Source organism: Scheffersomyces stipitis, chromosome 7, assembly GCF_000209165.1.
Source record: "Scheffersomyces stipitis CBS 6054 chromosome 7, complete sequence".
NCBI classification, from domain to species: Eukaryota; Fungi; Ascomycota; class Pichiomycetes; order Serinales; family Debaryomycetaceae; genus Scheffersomyces; species Scheffersomyces stipitis.
In genome coordinates this window covers 136,167-158,755 of record NC_009047.1, presented here as the reverse complement: position 1 = coordinate 158,755, position 22,589 = coordinate 136,167, and the positions used below count along the sequence as shown (strand labels likewise).

General features: G+C 41.7%; 8 protein-coding genes across 8 annotated transcripts; 4 read left to right on the top strand and 4 right to left on the bottom strand. All coding sequences in view use genetic code 12, as the record gives it.

Moving 5' to 3' along the window:
• Positions 1–557: 557 nt before the first annotated feature.
• On the bottom strand, positions 558–1,733 carry HYR5.3 (hyphally regulated cell wall protein Exo-alpha-sialidase; the record flags this gene model as incomplete). The annotated part of the gene is made up of 1 exon (XM_001386010.1): positions 558–1,733. A coding segment is annotated over one exon (1,176 nt), but the record flags the coding sequence as incomplete, so codon positions are not given.
• A 3,833-nt stretch (positions 1,734–5,566) lies between these two features.
• Positions 5,567–8,223, top strand: PICST_85080 (predicted protein). The gene is made up of 3 exons (XM_001386207.1): positions 5,567–5,609; positions 6,009–7,889; positions 7,983–8,223. Exons 2-3 carry the CDS (start codon positions 6,013–6,015, stop codon positions 8,152–8,154), a joined length of 2,049 nt encoding a protein of 682 aa, XP_001386244.2. The 5' UTR covers positions 5,567–5,609; positions 6,009–6,012; the 3' UTR covers positions 8,155–8,223.
• A 1,587-nt stretch (positions 8,224–9,810) lies between these two features.
• On the top strand, positions 9,811–11,757 carry OCA2 (protein kinase; the record flags this gene model as incomplete). Its single annotated transcript, XM_001386206.1, has 3 exons — positions 9,811–10,109; positions 10,425–10,834; positions 10,886–11,757. The coding sequence occupies 3 exons, from the start codon at positions 9,811–9,813 to the stop codon at positions 11,755–11,757; spliced, it is 1,581 nt and encodes a 526-aa protein (XP_001386243.2).
• A 584-nt stretch (positions 11,758–12,341) lies between these two features.
• Positions 12,342–14,003, top strand: PICST_63490 (predicted protein; the record flags this gene model as incomplete). Its single annotated transcript, XM_001386205.1, has 1 exon — positions 12,342–14,003. One exon carries the CDS (start codon positions 12,342–12,344, stop codon positions 14,001–14,003), a length of 1,662 nt encoding a protein of 553 aa, XP_001386242.2.
• Positions 14,004–14,167: 164 nt separating this feature from the next.
• Positions 14,168–15,586, bottom strand: PICST_85256 (predicted protein). Its single transcript, XM_001386009.1, has one exon. The coding sequence runs from the start codon at positions 15,534–15,536 to the stop codon at positions 14,253–14,255; it is 1,284 nt and encodes a 427-aa protein (XP_001386046.2). The 5' UTR covers positions 15,537–15,586; the 3' UTR covers positions 14,168–14,252.
• A 1,495-nt stretch (positions 15,587–17,081) lies between these two features.
• Positions 17,082–18,791, top strand: PICST_63037 (predicted protein; the record flags this gene model as incomplete). The annotated part of the gene is made up of 1 exon (XM_001386204.1): positions 17,082–18,791. The coding sequence occupies one exon, from the start codon at positions 17,082–17,084 to the stop codon at positions 18,789–18,791; it is 1,710 nt and encodes a 569-aa protein (XP_001386241.2).
• A 129-nt stretch (positions 18,792–18,920) lies between these two features.
• PICST_68256 (zinc finger protein, MIZ type) lies at positions 18,921–20,462 on the bottom strand. The gene has a single exon (XM_001386008.1). The coding sequence runs from the start codon at positions 20,315–20,317 to the stop codon at positions 18,992–18,994; it is 1,326 nt and encodes a 441-aa protein (XP_001386045.2). The 5' UTR covers positions 20,318–20,462; the 3' UTR covers positions 18,921–18,991.
• A 213-nt stretch (positions 20,463–20,675) lies between these two features.
• Positions 20,676–21,928, bottom strand: PICST_68255 (predicted protein). Its single transcript, XM_001386007.1, has one exon. The coding sequence runs from the start codon at positions 21,858–21,860 to the stop codon at positions 20,991–20,993; it is 870 nt and encodes a 289-aa protein (XP_001386044.2). The 5' UTR covers positions 21,861–21,928; the 3' UTR covers positions 20,676–20,990.
• Between the last annotated feature and the right edge of the window lie 661 nt (positions 21,929–22,589).

Below are 22,589 nucleotides of genomic sequence, written 5' to 3'. Positions count from 1 at the left end.
GATCCATCAGGGTTGGTAGTGGTGAAGGTAGTAGTGTAGAGTGTGAACTCGGGTCCGGTAATCTCAGACGTAGTAGTAACCCAGTTACCTTCTTCATCAGTAGTTACAAGGACTTCTCCAGTGCCAGTAGATACAGATCCATCAGGGTTCGTAGTGGTGAACGTTGTAGTGTAGAGTGTGAACTCGGGTCCCGTAATCTCAGACGTAGTAGTAACCCAGTTGCCTTCTTCATCAGTAGTTACAAGGACTTCACCAGTACCGGTGGATACTGATCCATCAGGGTTGGTAGTGGTGAAGGTAGTAGTGTAGAGTGTGAACTCGGGTCCCGTAATCTCAGACGTAGTAGTAACCCAGTTACCTTCTTCATCTGTAGTAACTAACACCTCACCAGTTCCAGTAGATACTGATCCATCTGGGTTGGTAGTGGTGAAGGTGGTCGTGTAGAGTGTGAACTCGGGTCCGGTAATCTCAGACGTAGTAGTAACCCAGTTACCTTCTTCATCAGTAGTTACAAGGACTTCTCCAGTGCCAGTAGATACAGATCCATCAGGGTTCGTAGTGGTGAACGTTGTAGTGTAAATAGTAGCCGCTAAACAGTCTGTCTGAACACTATTTGTGGTAGTGTACCATATATGGTCAGCATCGGTGCTAACTAGAACATCGGCAACTTCAGTACAAATTGATCCATCAGGGTTCGTCGTCACGATTGTTGTAGTGTACTCTATTGGATCCATTCCTGGAGCTTCAGGAGGTACTGGACATGGCTGGCAGACTTCTGGAATTGCGTTTGGAGGGGGTCCTGAATAGGTGAGTGCACCTCGTGTGACAGTTGACAAACCTAAACCAGACTCGGTTGTAATTGAGAACAATGCTGGGTCGTATCCTGTCCCAATATTAAATCTTTGAGATAATAATGTTGATCGAAGAGTTAATATGCCACTAACAGGATCATATGTCCAAGGATTAAGAGTCTGAAGAGCAAAGTCCAATCCAATCTTGTTTCCATTACCAAAGCCTGCGACAGTGTAAGTTTTTGGTGTTATAGCGGCTGCAGCGCGTAGGTTAGAATTAGAGTCTTGCAAATGGAAAACTTGGTTAGTATCAATATCCAATGCCGAATATTGGATGAATATACTGGAATCGTCCACGGCGGAGATACAACCAGTACCAGCAATAGAAGTTCTTTGTGCGTAAAGTTTGTTGTGCAAACAAATCTGGCCATTGTTGTTAATTGTAAGAAGATCATCACCTAATTCAACTGAATTGCCAGTTCTATAATTTTGGTAGAAGACCAACAAACCATTGTTATCAAAATTTGTAGTTGTAATTCCCATAGAAGGGTTGCCAGTAGAACCGTCGGCTGACATGTACACTTCACCATTGTTGATGAAATTAAAGCCATCTATGTTAAAGGTTGGAGCATTTATCGCTTCAATAGCATTCCAAGACGTAATCCCATCGTTGACGAACAGGCCAGAAAGTATGGCAACGTACATGCTTGAAGGCGATGTGTTGGAGATGTAGAAGCCAGAACCTTCACCTACGTCTACATTACCTGCAAAATTAGTATAGTCATTATCAACAAGAGACCAGTAAACACCATCCACGATGATCGTTTCGTCTGCATCTATAGCAACGGCTCCTCTATCGATGGTATCTTCAGTAATGGTTTTGGCCCATACAGTTGCTATCAGGAAGAGTACTGCAACAAAATAAAGATCTAGGAACAACATATTGGAGAGTTTGCTACTTTATAGACCTTGATAGTAATTCCTTGCAAAATTTCAATAACAGCATCATGTCCAGGGAGCCATTATCTATATATATACAATAGCAAGCAGAGACTATAGCTGGCTACAAACCATTTATATTCACAACCATTGCCGCCATTTTCGTGGCCAAGTAAGTCTCCTTGTTGACTTCTAAGTTACGAAATGCAACCAAAAAGCAATAATATCCGGTAAGACATTGCACAACTCGTTTACGAAGTTCATACTTTAGGTTCTGAAGTTGCAGCTACCTGGAATGACGCTATTGTTGTAGTGCAATGTAATCCTATCCATGAAAGAGTGGCATTTACTTGAATATCAAATAAACCTTCCAAGAAATATATCGCGACAATACGCTTGTCAACAAAAATAATAATCTCCCTCGTTCTAGCAGAAACTTAAACATTGATCTTCAAGACATGAGGGCTCCCAAATATTGAATACATCTGAAACAAATTGCTACGTATTCTTGAAGAGAAACGAAAACTATGTTACCCTTTATTTCTAGAATAGGACTATCAGAATGCTTTTCTACAGGAAAAATCTGGGACGTGTGCCCTGCAGCAATATTATTGTTCTTTCATAACCGTAGAAAATACCTGCATCGAAGCAGATGACAGTTAACTAAATTTAATTATTCCAGTTCCTCTAGCTTCTAGATCTGGATGAGTGGCTATCTACTCCAGTCCTGTTAACAGATGGCTTGTTCCAGCAGTTGTCACTGTTCATGATTTCAGGTTTCTTGGATATTTAATTGAAGTTTTTGTAAGAATTGATTGAGATTCTGAAAAATGTTCTATTTCTATGCGAAGTTCTGCAACCTGAAAATTGTATAAGAGTTATACCCACCACTTCATTAACATCATCTCTGGTTAAGCTTCGATTGTGTTGCCGATCCTTGTCTTGTATTACGGTATGACGCAGATCTTTCTCGCGTCTCATGGTATGTAATCTAGAAAGGGAGCAACTTTGCCATATTAGTTCGACATGGTAATAAGCCCCTCGATTCGGTCTTCAAGCTGGAGAGTAGAGCTGGCTTAGCGATATACTATGTATCCCTGTGCAATTTATATTTTTCAACGGCCAAGTAAAACAGCAAGTTACTTAAAAGGGTCTGATCCAATTTTAGGGAGAATGTTTCTAACCATAAAGATTCGATTCTCGGCTTCATCTGGGTGCACAGCCCAGTGCAACAAGTATAACCCTATAGTAGCTAGATCAATTGAGAGAAGCTGCCACCGATCCAGTAAGGTCTAGAGTCTCAACAATCATAGTCTTAGTAAAAATAAATAAATCATGTGTATAGTTGTGAAATTTGTTTTCAAAGAATCTACAATACTTGAAATTGGTTGGACCGTGATCTAATTGTATTACAAGGACCGAAGGGATCTGTGATGGAATCGATTTGGAGACTTCATTAACGAAGTGTTCAGATCTTCCATTCATGACACCGTCTCGATAAGGAATATTGAAAACAGAGATGTTCCTACTATACGACACTAACCACTACTGTCACGGCTAAAGTTGCTATGTAAAACATTTGGGGTTTTTGTTGAGTTGTAGTTGAATATGCTTCCCACAGTGTGCAGCCTCGAGCTGATATAGTAATCCCTTAAAAAGGAAATATGACAAACCAATACATAAGGACCACTGCGGAGTTCTGTGGCTTCTTCTTTTTAAGTCTTGCTTCTAGTATGCGGAGTTTTCTACTTTGCAAGCGATGGAATATATTTATGTTGAGATACGTCATCACTAGGAATATTTTCTCTGAAAGAGAGCCAGTACTAAATGAATATGAACCCTGAAGATACGCGAGCTTTCACTACTTCCTGGCATTCTGTTTATTTTTCAGCAATGCCAATTAGGTCTACTCAACACTTTCTTCAAATGGCTCTCACCTTACCTTGGCAAGTTATACACGAAGTTGGAGTATTTCTCGGATGAAAATAAGATTATTGTTTTCGATTATTCTCTATTCGTGAGTAGACAATTGACCAACGTAATGGTTAACAGCAGAGAAATGCATTTGGAGACTTCAACTTGTATTTTGGGCATCCCTGGCGAATAAACTGAGCAATTTGGAAGGACCGCTATTGACAATTTTGAATTCAACTGCTTTGCACAATTCTATTTATCTTTTCTATAATTGTATAATGGGAAGACTTCATTCAACACCTCATATAATTGTTCTTTTCTGCTTGTAGAGTGACATATTATATGAATATACCCAAAGATAATCTTTCATTATATAATACAAATATTGAATTGAAAGCTGCTGAAAGAACACAAGTTCTCTGAATATCGAGTAAATTCCTATACACAAGCTAGCGGGAATAGAAGGTCCAGATCGCTTGCTATTTTGCTATTAGTAATTACAAGGGAAGGCTTGATATTGGTATCATTCTTCACAGAAGCTTTCATCAACATCTAGTCCCACGCCCTTCACTCCACAGCAGTGTTCTGAGCTTTCAGACTCCGATGGTTGCAATCTACAATGGTCAAGTGCAGGTTTCTTCTGATGGTCGATCAACTAATTATTGGTTTCAGGAATGGTTGTCATGAGGCAATGGAGAAAGATTGCTAGGGTTAAGAATTCAAGGACAGATACATTTCTGAATATTGCCATTTTTATGGTTAAGGTAATGGCTGCGAAAAAGCTAAACGCGACCACGATAAAAAAATAAAATAGTAAAAAATACAGGGAACTGGATGTTCAACTCAAGAAGCTAGACGAACAAACACTGGAAATATGTAACATGGAGTTCAGATACTGAGGCGTTTCGAAAGTCTCGGCCGGCCGAATCAAAAATCAGACGACGGAGATTGGTGTTTTGAGCCGACTGGGTCGACGTCAGCAGAAACACGAGCGATTTAGTGAGTTACGCAAAGACGCGAAATGTTTGAGAATGGTCTGGCAGACAATTTCAGCAGCGACTCCACATCAAAGCATCGTATATGGCGAAGAGGATCTAGTATTATTGGCCACAGAAGGATAACACTCGGGTGAGCACTCTGAGGCAGATTTCAAGATGCCGACTGTTTACGAAATCCCCGCAGCCAAAGTGGAGTTCAGTTACTGTCTGGTCTTTCGCTCACGACTTATGGCCGGTTCACGAGAAACAGCTCCTTCCACTCCTTCACGACATGATGAGCAAAAAATCACTTGCAAAACCAGGAATGTGCAATTGCTGAATTTCTGCTGAAGCCCTTAGTGGGTTCATTAACTGCTATCATATGCTTCCGTCTTATCGGGCTGGGCTCCATCAGGGAGCTGAGCCGCACCGTTCCAGCCCCTATGTGTCCAGTTTCTTAGCGAGGATTAGCAACGCAAAATGACGACATATACAATGTAGGAGAAATTGTCGTCTCACTACCGAGTAAGCATAGTACAGTAGTTTAGAGAGATTTTAGCGGCTCTAGTAGAATTTAGAAATCTACCGGCAGAATTGTCCACAAGAGTATGGACTGGTACCGGTACTATATAGTAGACAATTGAGGACAAATGCCCGGACTCAAGGAGTCTGTCTCTTCATCCGCACCAATTCCAACTTCAGGCTAACAGTGTCTCTGGCAGTACCGTTTTTTCGTGGGCTCCCTAGCGCCTCTCTGTCAAATACCGCATTTAGGCAGGCACGACTGCCAGAGGGCATACAAAATCCCTGGCAGGTCATAAACGGTAGGAGAACGAAGAGAAGAAGCGAAGAAGCCCCAAGCCATAATATTCTGTTATCCAACTTCCTTTTCCTCCTTGTTGCCAAAGTCTCTTTACACAACACTATCTTTACTTAAAACTCGTGCTATTTTCGCCGCCCTCAAGATTCTTTAACTTTTTGCCCATTAGTAAGTATCTCATCGCACCGTCAGCCTGGAGCTCCACGTTCTGAAAGCTGAAGAAACTCGAAAAATTGAAGAAACAACGACAAAAATACAAACACAAGAAGACAGTGTCAGAAACCCGTCTCTCTCATCTTCACATCCTCAACACGGTCACTAGTAGCTATTTCCATCGCAGCCCTCGCTTTTTCTTTTGAATCCCTAGCTTGCCCATCTCAGAATCCATTCAAATTTCAATTCTAGGCATTCAATTTTCAATTCCATTCGCACAGTCTCCATACTTCAGCGTACCATACATTCTGGAATACCAGCTAATTTTCCGTACTTTCTGCCATTTGCCATTGCAATTTCTTTGTTTTTCATTCTTCAGTTTCTTTGTATTCTTTTTCCGTACTAACACCACAGCTATATGTCTAAAAGTAAGCTATCGTCCCGAAGTAACCATGCCGTTCCATTAACTAGCGGAAACGCCATTGCCAAATTAGTTTTCATCTTGTCCCAGTTGGTCAAGGTGACCCATGCCCTTCCAGTGTTCAACAAACGGGTCCATGCTGCTGTTTCTCATCCCGACGTTGACGCTACAACGTCCTCCATGACAGCCGAGGAGTTTTATGCCAATTTGTTCACTTCTGTCTTTCTTGTTCTCGCTGGAGGTGTCTTTGCCGGCTTAACCTTAGGTTTGATGGGCCAGGACGAAGTATACTTGAAGGTCATCGCCACCAGTGGTGAACCTCATGAACGTAGACATGCTCGTAAAGTGCTTTCTCTTATTGGTAGAGGTAAGCACTGGGTTTTAGTCACATTGTTGTTGTCAAATGTCATCACCAACGAAACATTGCCTATTGTATTAGACCGTTGCTTGGGAGGAGGATGGCCTGCTGTCGTCACTTCCACCGCTTCCATTGTCATTTTCGGGGAAATTATCCCCCAGTCCATCTGTGTCAGATATGGTTTGCAAGTCGGTGCTCTTTTCGCTCCATTTGTCCTCGTCTTGATGTATATAATGTACCCTATTGCCTATCCAATTGCCTTGTTGTTGGACCACATCCTTGGTGAAGACCACGGAACAGTTTACAAGAAGTCCGGGTTGAAGACCTTGGTGACTTTGCACAAGACGATGGGTGTAGAAAGATTGAACCAAGACGAAGTCACCATCATCAGTGCTGTTCTTGACTTGAAGGAGAAATCGGTAAGTGCAATCATGACTCCTATGGATAGAGTCTACACCATGAGTGCTGATACTTTGTTGGACGAGAAAACCGTAGAAGAAATCTTCAATGCCGGTTTCTCCAGAATACCCATTCATTTGCCTAACGAGCCATTGAATTTCATTGGTATGCTTTTGGTGCGTGTCTTGATCAGTTACGACCCAGAAGATGCCTTGCCTGTAGCTTCGTTCCCATTGGCCACTTTGCCTGAAACGGCCCTAGACACCTCTTGTTTGAACATCTTGAACTACTTCCAAGAAGGTAAATCTCATATGATCGTGGTCAGTGAACATCCTGGTGAACCTGTAGGAGCCATTGGTGTGTTGACTTTGGAAGATGTGATTGAAGAGTTGATTGGTGAAGAGATTGTTGACGAATCGGATGTATACATTGACATCAACAAGAATATCAAGCGTAAGAACCCGGGTCCTTTGTCTAAGAGAAACTTGACTTCTTACTTACATAACTTATACCAAAGATCTGCTTCTACTTCCAAGAGGAACTCCCTTGATGTTTCTGCTCAGCTGCCAGGTCAAGCGCTGACACCACAGCCACTGCAAGTCCAGGTGCCAGATTTGGCTACCAGGCTCAGTACAACGAATGGAAATAATTTGGTAGACACAAAGAACTGGAAACCCAAGAATCCTGCTGCAAACCCATTGGAAACTAACAAGTCTTTCGTAACGATCAAAAGACCAAACGCTGAGACCATTGCTGCCATTCCTTTGCCCAACAGAGTCGGTGCACCCGGTGCTTATGGCGCTGTTTTTTCTACTGAAGTAGGGGCTATTGAAGAAGCTGTTAGAAGAGCTTCTGTTGATGAAGAAGCTAGAGAAGATATTACTGCTGAGAGAGCCGACGATATCCGTGCACATGAACACGAAGTAGTACCGATGGCCATTCCTGTCACTGAATCGCAAGAATCGCGAATATACAGAACAGGAGGGATCATTGAATCTGTGATCAATGTCCAAGGTGTGCACAAGACCATCATTGAAAATGTCAGCGATGAAGACGAAGTTCTCGATATCAACGACATCGAAAACGGCGAGATCGACCAGATAAGTGCGTCGTCATCGTCGAAAAAGAAGAAGAGCAAAAAGAAGAAGAAGCCTCGTAGCGATCTGTTCACCATGAATCCTTACAATGGTAAGGATGACACGATCAACAGCAGTGTTATAGCTGTAGATGGCGAAGATGAAGAAGCGCAAGGTTTGTTGAAGAATGGTCATGATAAAGGCTCGAGAAATTCGTCTGTTTCGGAAAGTAGTCACCACAGACGTTTGAGTATGTGGGACAAAATTCGAGGCAACACGTCTTCCAATGGAGGAGGTTCATCTTGAGAATGTAATAAAACAATAGAATTCCTATAAGAGATTTTAGTTTCTACAAACAAAATAAATTGTGATAAGAAGAATTGTAGAGTAAAGCAGATTCTGGAGTAGTAAATCTGTAGGTAGTAAAAGAGGTTCGAATAAGAGTACTTAAATAAGATTACTTTAGTTTAGTGCCCAAGGTAGCATTCAAGGCCGAAACCTTTCCCGGTGTGAAAGGGGCTATGGTAGAGATAAGATCGTCTAGATCGAAGTAGCCGTTAATGGATCTAGCCAAAGAGATGTGGAAAGTGTAGATTTAGCCGGGATGTCGGAGTCGGCAGGAGCAGAAGCCGACCGAGATCCACACAATCAAGGAGTAGCATTGCATAAAAGAGAGGCTAGTGAAATATTTCACATTCTCTACAGATTCAGGGGATGATGACGACATCAATTCACAATCTGAGACACGGAGAAAAACCGACAACGCCGCATTGTTACGGAGAGTTTGTCCATCTACAAATTGTAAGGCACAAATCCACAGCATTGTTAAGGGAGAAAAGGAAGATACTCTATTAAAATCATATGAAATTGATTCCTTTCCCACTGTGCAGAATCTCGTAGTAGATTTAACCGTTAATTGTATCCCTCCATCTCTCCACCAGGTGGATTAGCTAACTTTTTACCCAGTTGAGTCATGTCAATGGTTTAGCGAGAATGTGTCTAAATGCGTCGAAGGAGTTAGGACCATTTCGATTACCCCAGCCAATTTGAGTGGATTATTGCGGGATTGGGGCCGCTATTGTGTTCAGTGTTAACCCCGTCTGTAGTTGGGTAGAGTAACCGTCCGCAATGTACCTGCTCAAGTATTCTGTGGATCAATTGTCTTCCACGGCGTACCAGTAGAGTAGTGAGAAATATCCACATTCTTGTGGGCCTCCTGAGCCTGGCTTTTCACGGTTTTCGTTTAGCGGCGAAGTGCAAAAAGTGTAGTCCCAAGACTTCGTCTGAAACTTGCGGAAACTAACTGAAACTTAGTGAGACTCTGCGGGTGCTACGATTACTGAAACTTTTACTGAGACTATTTAGGTCGGTTACACTCCTCCACTCTTCCGCTATTCTTCGTTTCTTCGTGCCTTGCGCTGTTACTCTTTTGTTGTAACTCCTTCTTCTTACTCTTTCTTCTTACTCCTCCTCTCTTCTTCGCTTGTCTCTTCGTTTGTCTTCTCTTCCTGGCAATTTCTTTGTATGCCATCACTAGTCATCTTCCACACAATACGCACGTCTACTGACTTTATAGTCTTTGACTGTGAAAAATTCCACACGTGAAGATTGCCGCTTTCAGCAATACCAGAGACTCTCAATTGACACGAATAACTCGCTTTTCGACACCGACTCCAAGCTCTCCTTTTCTCCAACACAGCTAGCACCAACCCTACTCTAGACTTCATAACAATTGCTCATCTCCAGCTGTTTCGACACCCCCTCCGTAGAATCGGCTATACACACTATCTCGGCTTGGGCTTACAAATATTGTTATTTCCGACTGCGCTTCTCCAGTCTGGTGCACTAAAAAAATAGCCTGTCACTAAATCTACAGACCAGGATTTTGCAAGGTAATTTATCCACCACTTTTCTTCACGTTTCAGCATCTATATATCCATAGCCGGGATGGCATTGAAGAATATGTTTTCGTCGTCGTCGACGTCGCTCTCACGAAAAGACGGCGCTGCCAATGGCGCTCCTTCTGCCTCGGCACCGTCGCATCGGCTGTTTCTACGCAGCCGCAACTCGTCTGGCTCCATATCCAACCGTTCATCCAGAAGTGGACAAAGTGAAAAATTCGACAATGCTGAAAATCACGGAAACCACCACCTGGACATTATCAGCAATACCAGTAACAACCCAAACACGAGCTACCAGTCCAACGATACAGCTTCAACAGACACTACAGGCGACCACGAGTTCCACAACGCCAATGCCGAGTTTGAATTGCACTCGGCTTCCACGTCCATGGATTTAGCCTCATCGAACCATTCCCAGCGGAGCCCGCATTTGAGTTCGCGTGCGTCCACAGCAACACAGCCTACAGTAGTCCGCGACTCGTCCTCAGACAAGAACAAACCCATAGAGCCAACAGTGTCTGAACGGTCAAAAAATCTCAGCTCAAACAATATCTCTAGTAGTCACTCAAACAACATTTCCAGTAGCCATAGCCAAAACCACCACCAAACCCATCATGTGAGCGCGCATAGCAGCGTAACTGAAGCCAAAGACAAAAAACACCATCTTTCGCTTAGACGGTTTCTCAAGAAACTCAAGCATACAGACTCGCGTGCATCTACAACTCTGACCAAAGGAAAGAGCTCAGCAACTTCTAGCCCAACAGCCAATACTGTGCCACCACCTCTTCCAGACCTGACTACTTCAGACTTGTTCAAGAAGTATGGTCCTATAGGGAAGCTCCTCGGCACAGGAGCTAGTGGCTCTGTCAATTTGGTTACCGCCAAAGATGACCCTACGCAGATCTTTGCAGTGAAGAAATTCCGGTCGAGAATGCCCCAGGAGCTGGAAACTGACTACAAAGTCAAGGTAAAGAACGAATTCAAGATTGGTGACTATCTCAAACACGAAAATTTGATCTGCACCATTGAGCTTATCAAGGACTACTCACTGAAATCTTCAGCCAATAGCAGCAGCACCAGCATCAGTAGTGGTCGTTTCTCCAAAAGAAAGTCACCAAAGTCAACTATAGAACCAGAATACTACATTGTCATGGAATACTGTCCGTACGACTTCTTCAACTTGGTGATGAGTGGACTTATGAGCACAGAGGAAGTGTGTTGCTACTTCAGACAGATTGTCAGTGGTGTAGCTTTCTTGCACGAAAACGGATTGGCTCATCGTGACTTGAAACTTGACAACTGCGTAGTCAGCGAGTTTGGTATCTTGAAGTTAATCGATTTCGGCTCGGCCGTACAATTTCGTAAGGAAATCACCGATCCCAACGCCTCCCATGATGATCTTGTCGACGAGCAGTACACCTTGGTCAAGGCTAAGGGAATCGTCGGCTCTGATCCATATTTGTCTCCTGAGGTGCTTGCTTCTCCTCTGGAAGGGTACGATCCTCGTGCTGCAGATGTCTGGTCAGTGGCTGTGATCTTTTGTTGTATGATCTTGAAAAGATTCCCCTGGAAGATCCCAAGGATCTCCGATCCTTCTTACCGGTCTTTTGTAGGTGCTCCAAGTAACGCTTCGGAAGATCCAGTAACAGTAATGCAGAACAGCGTTTCTGAAATGACCGTTAGCAGCAGTGTCAAGAGTACAAGAAACGGACATCACTCCCAGGGTCCAGAACGTTTGATGAGATTGTTGCCAGAAGCTTCGCGAGAGTTGGTTCGTAGAATGTTGATCCTTGATCCTGCCAATAGAATATTAATGGCTGATGTGCTCCAGGATGACTTCATTAACTCAATCGAACAATGCCACATGTTTGTAGACGACGACAATGGCAACGAAATCTTTGTGCCAGTCTCAAACCACACCCATCACTTGGTTACCGAAGAAGACTTGCAGAAGTTGAACCAAGAGAAGGAACGAGTTAAGAAGTTGAAGAACGCCGGAATGGCATAAATTGATGATAATAATGCCTCTCATTCCTCATAATAACGAATACTAAAAGTCTTACATTACTCATACATTATCTATGTACATAGTGACATAGTGGTTCATATATATTATTGAATCCGCATTTGCGTGGAACATAACAAAAGGTAGAACATATTGTAATTTCTCGTTATACGCCAGTGTTGCCATTATCAAGTCACAGAGAATGTACTGTCGACTGCTATAATTGCTTCCCCGTAGCTTTTGGTGAAGACCGGTTGATATCGCAGGGTGGTAGCGCGGCCTTAGTTTGGTTAATCTGCAAACTAACAGACGGAAAGGCTCATATTTCTTTCAGTTATAATCAGAACCAGTACAATCTCACCTTGCAGAGTGTAGAGGATGGATTGCTTGACGTGTGTCTGTCGTTACTTCTTATATCATCTTATACTGCAATTCAATCACTCAATCTCGATTTGCACAACACGCAATTCATATAATTCGTATAGTTCATATTCATACACTCATACTCATACTTAAGTCATCATATATTTCATTTCATCTTGCATTTTCTGTAACAAGAGTTCACATTTTTCAAAATCACCACCATGATGACATCAATAGCTATAGCGGCGATATCAGATAGCTCGGCGCGTCTTCCGAAGTGGGTAAATAACATCTGTTTCTATTCATGTGTTTTGGCTACATTAATAATCATAAGCTGTATCTTTCTTCATTTACGAAATTACAGAAAACCGTTTCAACAACGTTTAATGCTCAGAATCCAAATCATCGTGCCTTTGTTTGCATTATCGTGCTACTCAATGTTGATCAACCAGGAGTCGCCCTTCAACAAATTCATCTTGGAACCTGTGCGAGAGGTCTACGAAGCTTTTGTCATCTACACATTCTTCTCGTTGCTTACTGATATGCTTGGAGGTGAGCGTAATATCATAATTATGACTAGTGGACGTGAACCGGTAAAGCACCCGGGCATATTACTGTATATTCTTCCCCCACTCGATATTTCTGATCCGTATACCTTTCTCGGAATCAAAAGAGGCATTCTTCAGTATGTATGGGCTAAGCCTATAATCTGTTTTTCTACATTATTATCGCAAGGTTTGGGCTTGTACGATGTCAACTCGATGGGTCCCAAGTCGATATATCTCTGGTTAACCATTATCTACAACGGCAGTGTCACCATGTCATTATACTGCTTGGCCATCTTCTGGAAGATCTTGTGGAACGATTTGAAGCCGTTCAACCCTGTAGGCAAATTCTTGTGTGTCAAGTTGATTATTTTTGCCTCGTACTGGCAAGGGGTCATTTTGGCGATTTTGAATGTGTTCCAGGTGTTGCCTGGAAGTGACGAGTCTGAAGAAAAAGGCAGTATAGGTGTCTGCATCCAGAATGGACTTCTCTGTGTAGAGCTCATTGGCTTTGCTTTGGGCCATTGGTTTGCTTTCAGTTATCACCCCTTCACAATATCACAGATACCGTATGGTAGATTGAAGTTCAAGTATGCCTTTAAGGATATGGTTGGTATCAAGGACTTGATACATGATTTCAAGCTTACTTACTATGGAGACTATTACAAGGATTACAAGCAGTTTGACTCTGTGGAAGCCTTGATAGCCCATCCTAGCTCCAGAGGGCGTATGAGTAGAATTAATCAAGGATTACGCTACCATAGCGACGGAAAACAAAAGCACTGGTTGTCCAACCAAGTCAGCACGCTTCAGCAGAACAATACACATATAAGAAGCACTTCAGAGATAGCTGCTCTTCCCAATAGCCCGCCACAGCTCAACACAACTAATAGCATCAGAAGCAGCAATGAATACTCTGCATCGTTAAATTCTACTGGAACATCAATGAGAGCAATCTATCCTGGCTCGCCCAAAAATGGATCTCCACCTGAGTCACCTGTAGTGTCCGGTTCGGAGCAATTGCAATTTATTTCAGAAATTCTCAGAAGTGACAACTTTTTATCGTCTATTAATTACAGCAAAGAGCTCTTGGACGAAGATGAACTTTACTATCAAAATGCGTGTTCCGAAGTGCCTAACTATAAGTTGGATCAGCCAGAAATTAAAAGGCTTCTCAATTACCCAATAGTAGACGAAATGATAGGAGGACATGCGTATGGTTATAAGGTCAGAAGATTGAGACAGGAACGTAGCTACAGACAACTGCTGAGGGATTCAGAAGATCAGATCCTAAATAAGGTGAATACAAATGAAAGCTACCGGTATGGTAGTATTGTTTAAGAGAATCCATCTGGGATGGTAGATAGGTTGTTTCTAGATAATAGCTTTCATCAAATGGAACGTCCAGATAGTTTATGTGTCTATTGCTACATAGTCCCCTACGAAAATAGCAAGGATATGGATCGTATTTTGAAGTTTTACACATTAAGAATTATATTCAATTCTTTGAAAACCAACGTAATGTATTATATAGTGCTATTTACAAGAATTAAATAAGAGCTCATTAGGTCATATTATGGAAGTCGGATCTTAATCTTCAATCTTGAACAGGTACAACGAGTCCAAATTATCCTCCTTTTCTTGTTTCTTTAATTTCAATAGTTCTTCTCTCTCCTTTTGTTTTTGCAATTGTCTTTGCTTCTTCAAATCCTTAGCTGATAGAGTACATTCTTCAGAAGATGGAGAAATTGATTGCTTTACAGCGTCTTGTCTAGGAGAGACAGTGACCTTGAGCTTGTTCTCCTTTTGTCCTTCTACTTCATAGGTACAAGGCATTTCATCAAGAATACAAAAAAGTTGTTGAGAAATCAACTCGCGTCTTTGTGTTTCAATGTTCAAGGCATCTTCGTCGTGCGCAAGGGAACGTCTGATATCATACATATTCAACGTTTCGCTTTCTTCGTCGCCTTCTCCTTCGGGCGTTGCGACTTCTCTGCCCTTTCTCTTTAAGTAGATTGTAAAAGTTTCACCCTTACACAACCTGTTGGCTAGTTCAGTTTTCTTTTGGTTTTTCAAATCTCCCAAACTAATGTTCCAGAATATATTCAACAACTTGGCAGCTGACTTTTTACGTTCAGACTTCAATCTTTGGTTCAATGCTCTTTGAGCAGCTACACTCCCCAGTTGCAAAAGTGCTTTTTCCTTTTCAGCAGCAAGCTCATCTGAGTACAACTTTAACATCTCTCTGGTGCTAACTTTCTTGATCGAAGGTAAGTCACCTTCTTTACAAGGTAAAAGTTGTAAACCAGCCTCTCTGAGATCAGTGCTATTTGCGATATCCACCAAATTCAGGAGTTTCACTTCTCCCGAAACTGGATCTATGAATTTAATCTTGTAGTTTGTGCTCAAGGCATGAACTTTGGCTATGATGGATTTTAACGCAGCCTGGGCTTGGTCTGAACCAGTCTTGAATTCAAAACGTACTACTCTCTTGTGGGGTCTAGTTTTTATCTCTGGGCGAGTTTTGCTTCCAGAGTTTGTTTTTCCGTATGGTTTCTTGGGATAAGGTCCAGCATTGTGGTGATGAGTAGATTCAGAATTCCGTCTGGGTCCTGTTTTCTTTTGTGCTTGTCTCTTTTCCTTATCAAACATAGTAGCAAATCTATTTGGTGCGGCGGTGGCATTTTCAGATACTACTTTATCTGTTTCCAAGTCCATTCGGTTCTTGATAAGACTCTCGATATTGAATCCTTGATTTCTCTTTTCAGATGAGTTGTCTCTAGCCAATTGCGAGATGTCAAATGGCTTCATCACAACCACAGAGCAGTGGAGCTTCCGCACAAGCAACAATCCCGCTCTATTCTGTCTTAACATACTTTCCTGGACCTTTAAAACTGCGTTTTCACGTTTTTCAACACTGACAACAAAAAACAAGAACAGTGAAGTTTATCTCCTGATAAGATATTTTTTCACAGCTAATGAAAAAAATTGGATTGGATGCATATCGAGAACACGGGTAAATCCCGTGCTTATCAGGTGAGATAAATCACGTGAATGGATATTATTGTCATACATCTTCCTTCTGCTGTCAGGAAAAAGTCCGTGATAGTTTAGTGGCTAGAATTACCGCTTGTCGCGTGGTAGACCGGGGTTCAATTCCCCGTCGCGGAGGTTTCTTGCGCAAATGGTTTAGTGGTAAAATCCAACGTTGCCATCGTTGGGCCCCCGGTTCGATTCCGGGTTTGCGCATTTTTTTTGCTTACTGGTAACTCTGGAAAGTGTCTACTGTGAATGGGATAACTTTTTGTTTTGGGGTATTGCTATGTTCTAGCTTTTATGATTTGTGCAGAATATCTGCATTTTTTTATAAATATATGGCTGCGAAATTTAAAGCTATTGCAAATTCGAGTATAAAAAATTGAACATAGATACGTGTTGATGCCGCCATAATCACGAGAGAAGTTTCATCAACAGCCATCATCAAGCTGCCCTTTTAAACTAAATGGGGGCATTCATTCTACATCTTGTAAACCTACAACCGTTTTTTTATTAACTGTAGACAGATTTCTTGTGCGGAAAGAATGGCTGAAGACAAGGAATGGTGGAAAAACTTGTTCTTGGGCTATAATGTTTTGAAGATACAGAAGAAAAGGATCAGAAGAGAAGTGCCTATCTAGACGAAATAATTTCATAGGGTACTTCTCAAACCTGACAAATTTTCATCAAAAGCAAATCTGGATTTCCCGTTTTGCTACTCAATTTGGGTGTATCAGATTATCCCCAGAGTGTTGCTCAGACTGAATTCACCTAGCATCCTTCAATGGCGTACAAATCTATTTGATAAATTTATTTTACTTGAAGATTTTCTTCCTATGTACATTAGAGACATACTAGTATATCGTTTGTGCCCACCTGAGTTTATAAATGACAATCGCGCACTACTTGTAGACTCGAGGATATTTTCAAATAGTAAGCCATAGTACCATCTCTCCATATCGAGACGTACCCGAATATATTTTCTAAGACTGGTTGCAAAATAAACCGACTTCGGTCAATTGCAAAAATTACTTAATTTGCTAGGTAAAATTTTCAGTTAAATCTGTGAAGGTTAATTAACACTGCTCAAACTTCTCCTCTTCGACAACTCGTATTTCTGTTCCATATCTGCAACCCGCCTCCTTGTTTCCTGCAACACAAACTCACTTTAGGAAGTCTCCAAGCATTTTGCTTTTTCAATTACGAAGTCAATCAGGGATACCACAAATTGGCCATATGATTTCTTGTCTCTCCATGTGTTCTACATCACAAAAAAGGTTCGATAGAGAATTCAACAATGTCATTTTTATATCTCCAATTGAAGCTGTAGTGAATTGCACGTTTGATTAGACACATCTTCATTTAGTCTAATTACGACCAAGAATGTACCGTAGACCAAAGATAGCATCCAAATCTCCGTTTAAACACCCATGGTGGGCAGCCTACACAGGAGTAGGTCCAACCATAAAATGCAAAGACGAATGGTTGATTATTGAGATTTCCAACAGTATCCGTCAAAAGCCCAACTGGAAAGCAAAGTACAAAGATCCTACGATCTCGGCCAAATGGAAACAGGAGGTTAAGGACTTCTACAACGACAGGACTAAACTCATTGATGAAGTAATTGACTACGTTTTTCTCGAATTGGAATGGTATGAGAAGACTGAACACGACTTCCCTGGATTTAAAGGCAAGGAATATTCCATTGGATGTGATGATAAGATTGTCTTTGCTGATAAAGCCATTGATCCTCAACTCGCGGCCACCTTCAAGAGAGACATCGATAAATTAGCAGAATCCTTTGGTGGCGATTTGGACTACCATCCAAAAACAGATAACAAGGTCATTGACTTAGTCCATCCTTCTTTGTTTCCGTTACAATACGGCATTACTCCAATTTATTCTTCCAACAAGAACCAGGTCGAAGTGGTAGAGTACGAGGAGAAAATTGAATTTTTCAAAAATGCAGTCATGCCCTTTGGCATTTCGAAGAATTTCCAATGGCTTCCTGCTCTATTATCATTCAACAAAGCACTGAGCAGCTTTGAGTTTATTTCCTACATCAACAATTTGCACCCAGCAAAACATGCCAAGTTATACTCCTCAATCCAAGCAATTTTCAACTCTGTTTTGCCTGGCTTGAACTATATCTTATCTAAGGCTGTTTCCAAGGAATACATTAGAATTGAAATTCCTAAATACAACGATGCATACCTGGATGAGTATAAGCAAAAACTTGAGGATATTTGGAATGGAGAAGATGCGGTTGCGGATGAGATCTGGGACGAGCTTCAAGATAATAGAGTCAACTATTTGAAGACTTTCACTCCCATTTACGATCAGGGCCCTATTATCGACAAAGAAATCGATGTTGTTAGGGACTTCCAGAAATTGAAGGTCATTGTCAAGTTGGCGAACATTGAATTGACTCCAGAGAGGCCCACCTACGAAGGGGGAGCATGGCATGTGGAAGGAACAATCAACGAAGACATTGTTGCTACCGTTTTGTACTACTATGATTCAGAAAACATCACGGAATCTAAGTTGAAGTTTAGAACTGGATTTGAAGATCCAGAATACGAGCAAAACGATGACGACTACGGAAGAGAGATCTTTGGTGTCAATGACGAAGATTTAATGGTAAAAGAGCTTGGACATGTTATTTCTCGAGAAGACAGAGTTGTAATTTTCCCCAATATATTCCAACACCAAGTTGATACCTTCGAATTGGCCGACAAGTCCAAGAAGGGTCACCGTAAGATCCTTTGTTTTTTCATCGTTGATCCGTACAATGATTTGGTGGTTACTACTGATCAAGTTCCTCCCCAACAGAAGGAATGGTGGGACGATTTGGGGCTTTTCAAAGAACATGATGAAGATGCCAAAGCTGGACCTCTCAATTCCACACTAATTTCTGATAATATCATGAAACAAATCTTGGATTTGAAGAAAGGAAATATCTGGCCCATAGATTTGACTAGTGCAAAGAAAGTAAGAGAAGCACTCATGGATGAAAGAACAGCAGCTGACAACGATCCTCAAGTTAGTGACTTGGGAGCATTCAAGAGACAGTTTTCACTCTGCGAGCATTGAATATTATCTATATAAATATGGGTGCGAAATCGAAAATCAAATTTGAATTAATAAATACAACAGTAATGACATCACTATCAATAAATTATAAACAAGATAGTTTTACTACAAAGTAATTATCAAAAATTGAATCCAACGACCCTTTTATATTCGTTATCCCAAAACCCATTATCTTTATGTTACATACATATATACAATTCCTAGTCTATGGTCACAGGATCGTCATAGCTGCTACCTTGACCGAACCTTTGGTAGTCTGATTCACTAAGATTGAGAATCTCTTCATCAAGACCATCATCGAATAAGTCATCTCCACTATCATACAGTAGATTTTGAAGCAGTGCTAGTCCAACTGTATCCGCCTGATTTGCATTAACTTTGTCATCATAGTTAGCATTGACAATGCCATTATTATTATCATCGTCATCATCTGAAAGGACTATAATTTCTTCCTCAACAGCCTTCGGTATTCGTTTGTCATCTAATACCTTATATCTATTCATATCTAGTAGCTCTACACGTTCAGCATCTACAGGTGTAGACTTGACAAAGTAATTGTAGGCATCGCCCATAACTAGCTCACTTAGTGGAAAACTACGGTCACATATGGGACACTTGTAGATAGGTCCCATTGGTGCAATGAACTTGGCAGTATACGCCTTTGGGTCCAGAATAATGGTCACGTATTCGCTTTTGACTTCTTTATGAACCCGCTTTCGGAGCTTGATGCTCTCAAAGCTCTTCTTGGCTAGATCCTTTTTGACCAACAACTTTACTCCCGGTGGGATCTTATTGAAAAGACAGAAGTTGTTGAAATCAAAGCATTCAAAATGGATACAATACATTGATTTCACTGGCAACTTGATCTTGCTTGCACCTAAGGGGTCTTTCAACGAGAAAATGAACTTGTCTACTATTGCAAACTCATCGTTCATGGCTCCAATCTCTTGTTCAATCATAGGAAGTATATGTTTTGGTACCGGCTTGTACCCGTCCACGATTTTGACTTGATGTTGGTCTTTATGTACAACGACGGACTCTTTTACTATCTGTCGTTCAAATTTTTCTTGTTTTTGAATCTTTTCTCTTAGTCTCTGGGATGATCTCAACGGAGTGGATTCCTTTTGAAAATCAGGTTTCCTTGTGGTTATCCTTGGATGATCTTTCGTAGAAGGACTACTAGTGTCTGAGGCAGGAGTATCGCCAAAGACTGACTTTATCGCCTTATCCAACTCAGCATCAAGAAGAAATTCATCTCCTTCTGACGAAAAAGGGTCTTCACTTTCGTACTCAAACGTTGTAGGAAGTGTCGGTATAATGTGGCTGCTTCTAAGGATGCTGTCTTCGTCGTCGTCGTCGTCTTCTACAACGTCTTCAATTTCCAACTTGGACAACTCTTGTTTTGGTAGTCGTATCTTGACGTGAATTTCTCGTCTTTGTGATGAACCAGCTCCAGCAACTTGTGAGATGACTTGCACAGCATTCGGCAATACATTTACCGCATCTGACGTGCTATTTCGTGTCATCTTGAGGTGTGAAATAAGATTAATTAATGTGATTCTTCATAGGGATAGACGCTTCGGAAAGATGGGAAAGAAGAACTTCTATGAAATACAAAATTTGAAGTAGACCAGTGTAGCAGTGAGTTGGCGAACTATACAACGGTAAATTATAATGCTTGGGCTTGCTGAAGGCAAAAATTTGAGTTGGAAATTCTTCGATGTAGATGTCATCAGTGAAGACAAGATTTATCAGGATATTCGCACTGAAGAACCCCATACATTACTGAGGCTGCGATTTAGCAATGGAGGACAATTGAAGAATTTGAGCTCGCCAAATATGAAGAAACAATAAGATGAAGTATAAGTATATTCTATGGCAATTGATTATATGACAACAAGTAGATGATCCGTGGTGAATATAATATATTTGAATACATTTTAGCATATTATTGTACACAAATTGCGTTTTCTATAAAACTTGCTGAGGTTGCGAAAAAGGGACGGATCGAACACTGAATATGAACCAGATGATTACCAAGAATATGAATTCATTTAGATGTGAAACAAAGTAGAAAAACATGCTTTACTATACTAGCATAAATACACAGCAAGACTAGCTCATTCAATTTTCTTAGATTCGAAGATATATACTCAGTATATAAAACAGATACAATTCAACAGCGGTAGACCTGGTATTCTACCATCCTCCTCCATTGTGACGACCACCTCCGTGATGCTCACCACCGTGACGACCTTCTCCGCCGAATCCTCCACCGTGACGTCCTTCTCCACCGAATCCACCGCCGAATCCTCCACCGAAGCCACCATTACCTCCGTGGTGTCCACCATGATGGCCACCTTGGTTTCCATAGCCCTGGTTACCGTAGCCTTGATTGTAGCCACCACCACCACCACCAAGCAAATCTCCAAGAAGACCTCCTGAGCCCCCTTGGTTGTAGCCTCCACCGTAGCCTCCACCATAGCCACCACCGTAACCTCCACTAGAGCCTCCAGCCAAAAGGCCTAAGAGTGAACCAGCACCTCCACCACTACCTGGAGCGTGTGATGGACGGTTGTATCCTCCACCATATCCTCCACCGTAGCCTCCACCGTAACCTCCACTAGTCTTGGATGAAGCCAAAGAACTGACTAAGCTAATAAGACCTGAAGTGCCTCCGGATTGATGGCCAGAGTTACCTCCCAGTAAAAGAGAGCCCACTACACTACCAAGGCCCCTTTCGCCAGTACCGTCTCCACCAATACCTCTTTCGGCAGATTCGTTGTCGGCGATGTTTGAGTCAGAAGGTGCAAACTCGCTAGAACGAGCTTCTGATGCACCTGGCACACTAGACTCAGGAATTTCCCACTGCGATTCGCCGGTAACAGTATTAACAAAGAAATAGTGGTTGTACTCATCGTCCCATTGTGCGATCCAGCCTTCTGGCAATTGGGGAAGACGGGGCCTTTCAAGCTGCTGGTTGCTCGATTCAGAACCCGACTGGTTCACGGGAATCGAACCTTCACCTTCAGGAACGGCTGGGGCTTGTCTATCGTAACCTTCAGACATAACTATAGTTGAAGAGTTGAATTTCGTTTAGGAATTGGTCTAGGACTGAATTCTACAAACGTGAAATTTCACTTGTACAAAAGACAAAACGTCCACACCAGAAATTTCTGGTTTTATATTTGAGCAATTGCTTTACATACAATCCACAACGGGGTAACAAAAGCTAAAATAGTAGTGGAATGTGAAATTGTCTCACTCGTATATCCCGAACTTAACTTGGTCACCATCTACGGCTGCTTCGCCCGTGCGGCTAGATCCTACCCAATTGTGTTTGATGATATTCTGTCTATGCCGTGTCTACTTTTCTCGATATTTTGTGAAGCATATGGTATTCGGCAATCTGATCATCACTTTACCCAACGTGCTAAGCCTATCCATCTCGAGCCTGTATGAGGCTTATCGGCCACAACACCAAATTTTGGAACACACTACTGAGATGACACTGAGACTGAAACGATCCATCACTGATTTTCATTCTAACTCCACGCCAATATGGGCTATACTCCTGCAATTATGACTAAGCTGGAATTATACTATGGAGAACATATCCTTTGACAGATTCTGCTATATTTGGAGCACTTGAAATAGACGCTGTGGACTTTCGCATTAGCTGCGTCTGCTGTGCCTTTAGCAGATCACAGATTTGTTCTATTGCAGGAAAATACTTCGAAGTTTAACCTAATTCCGCAGAGAACCTCTACGAAAATCTCTGGCGCATCTTTGTTCTCG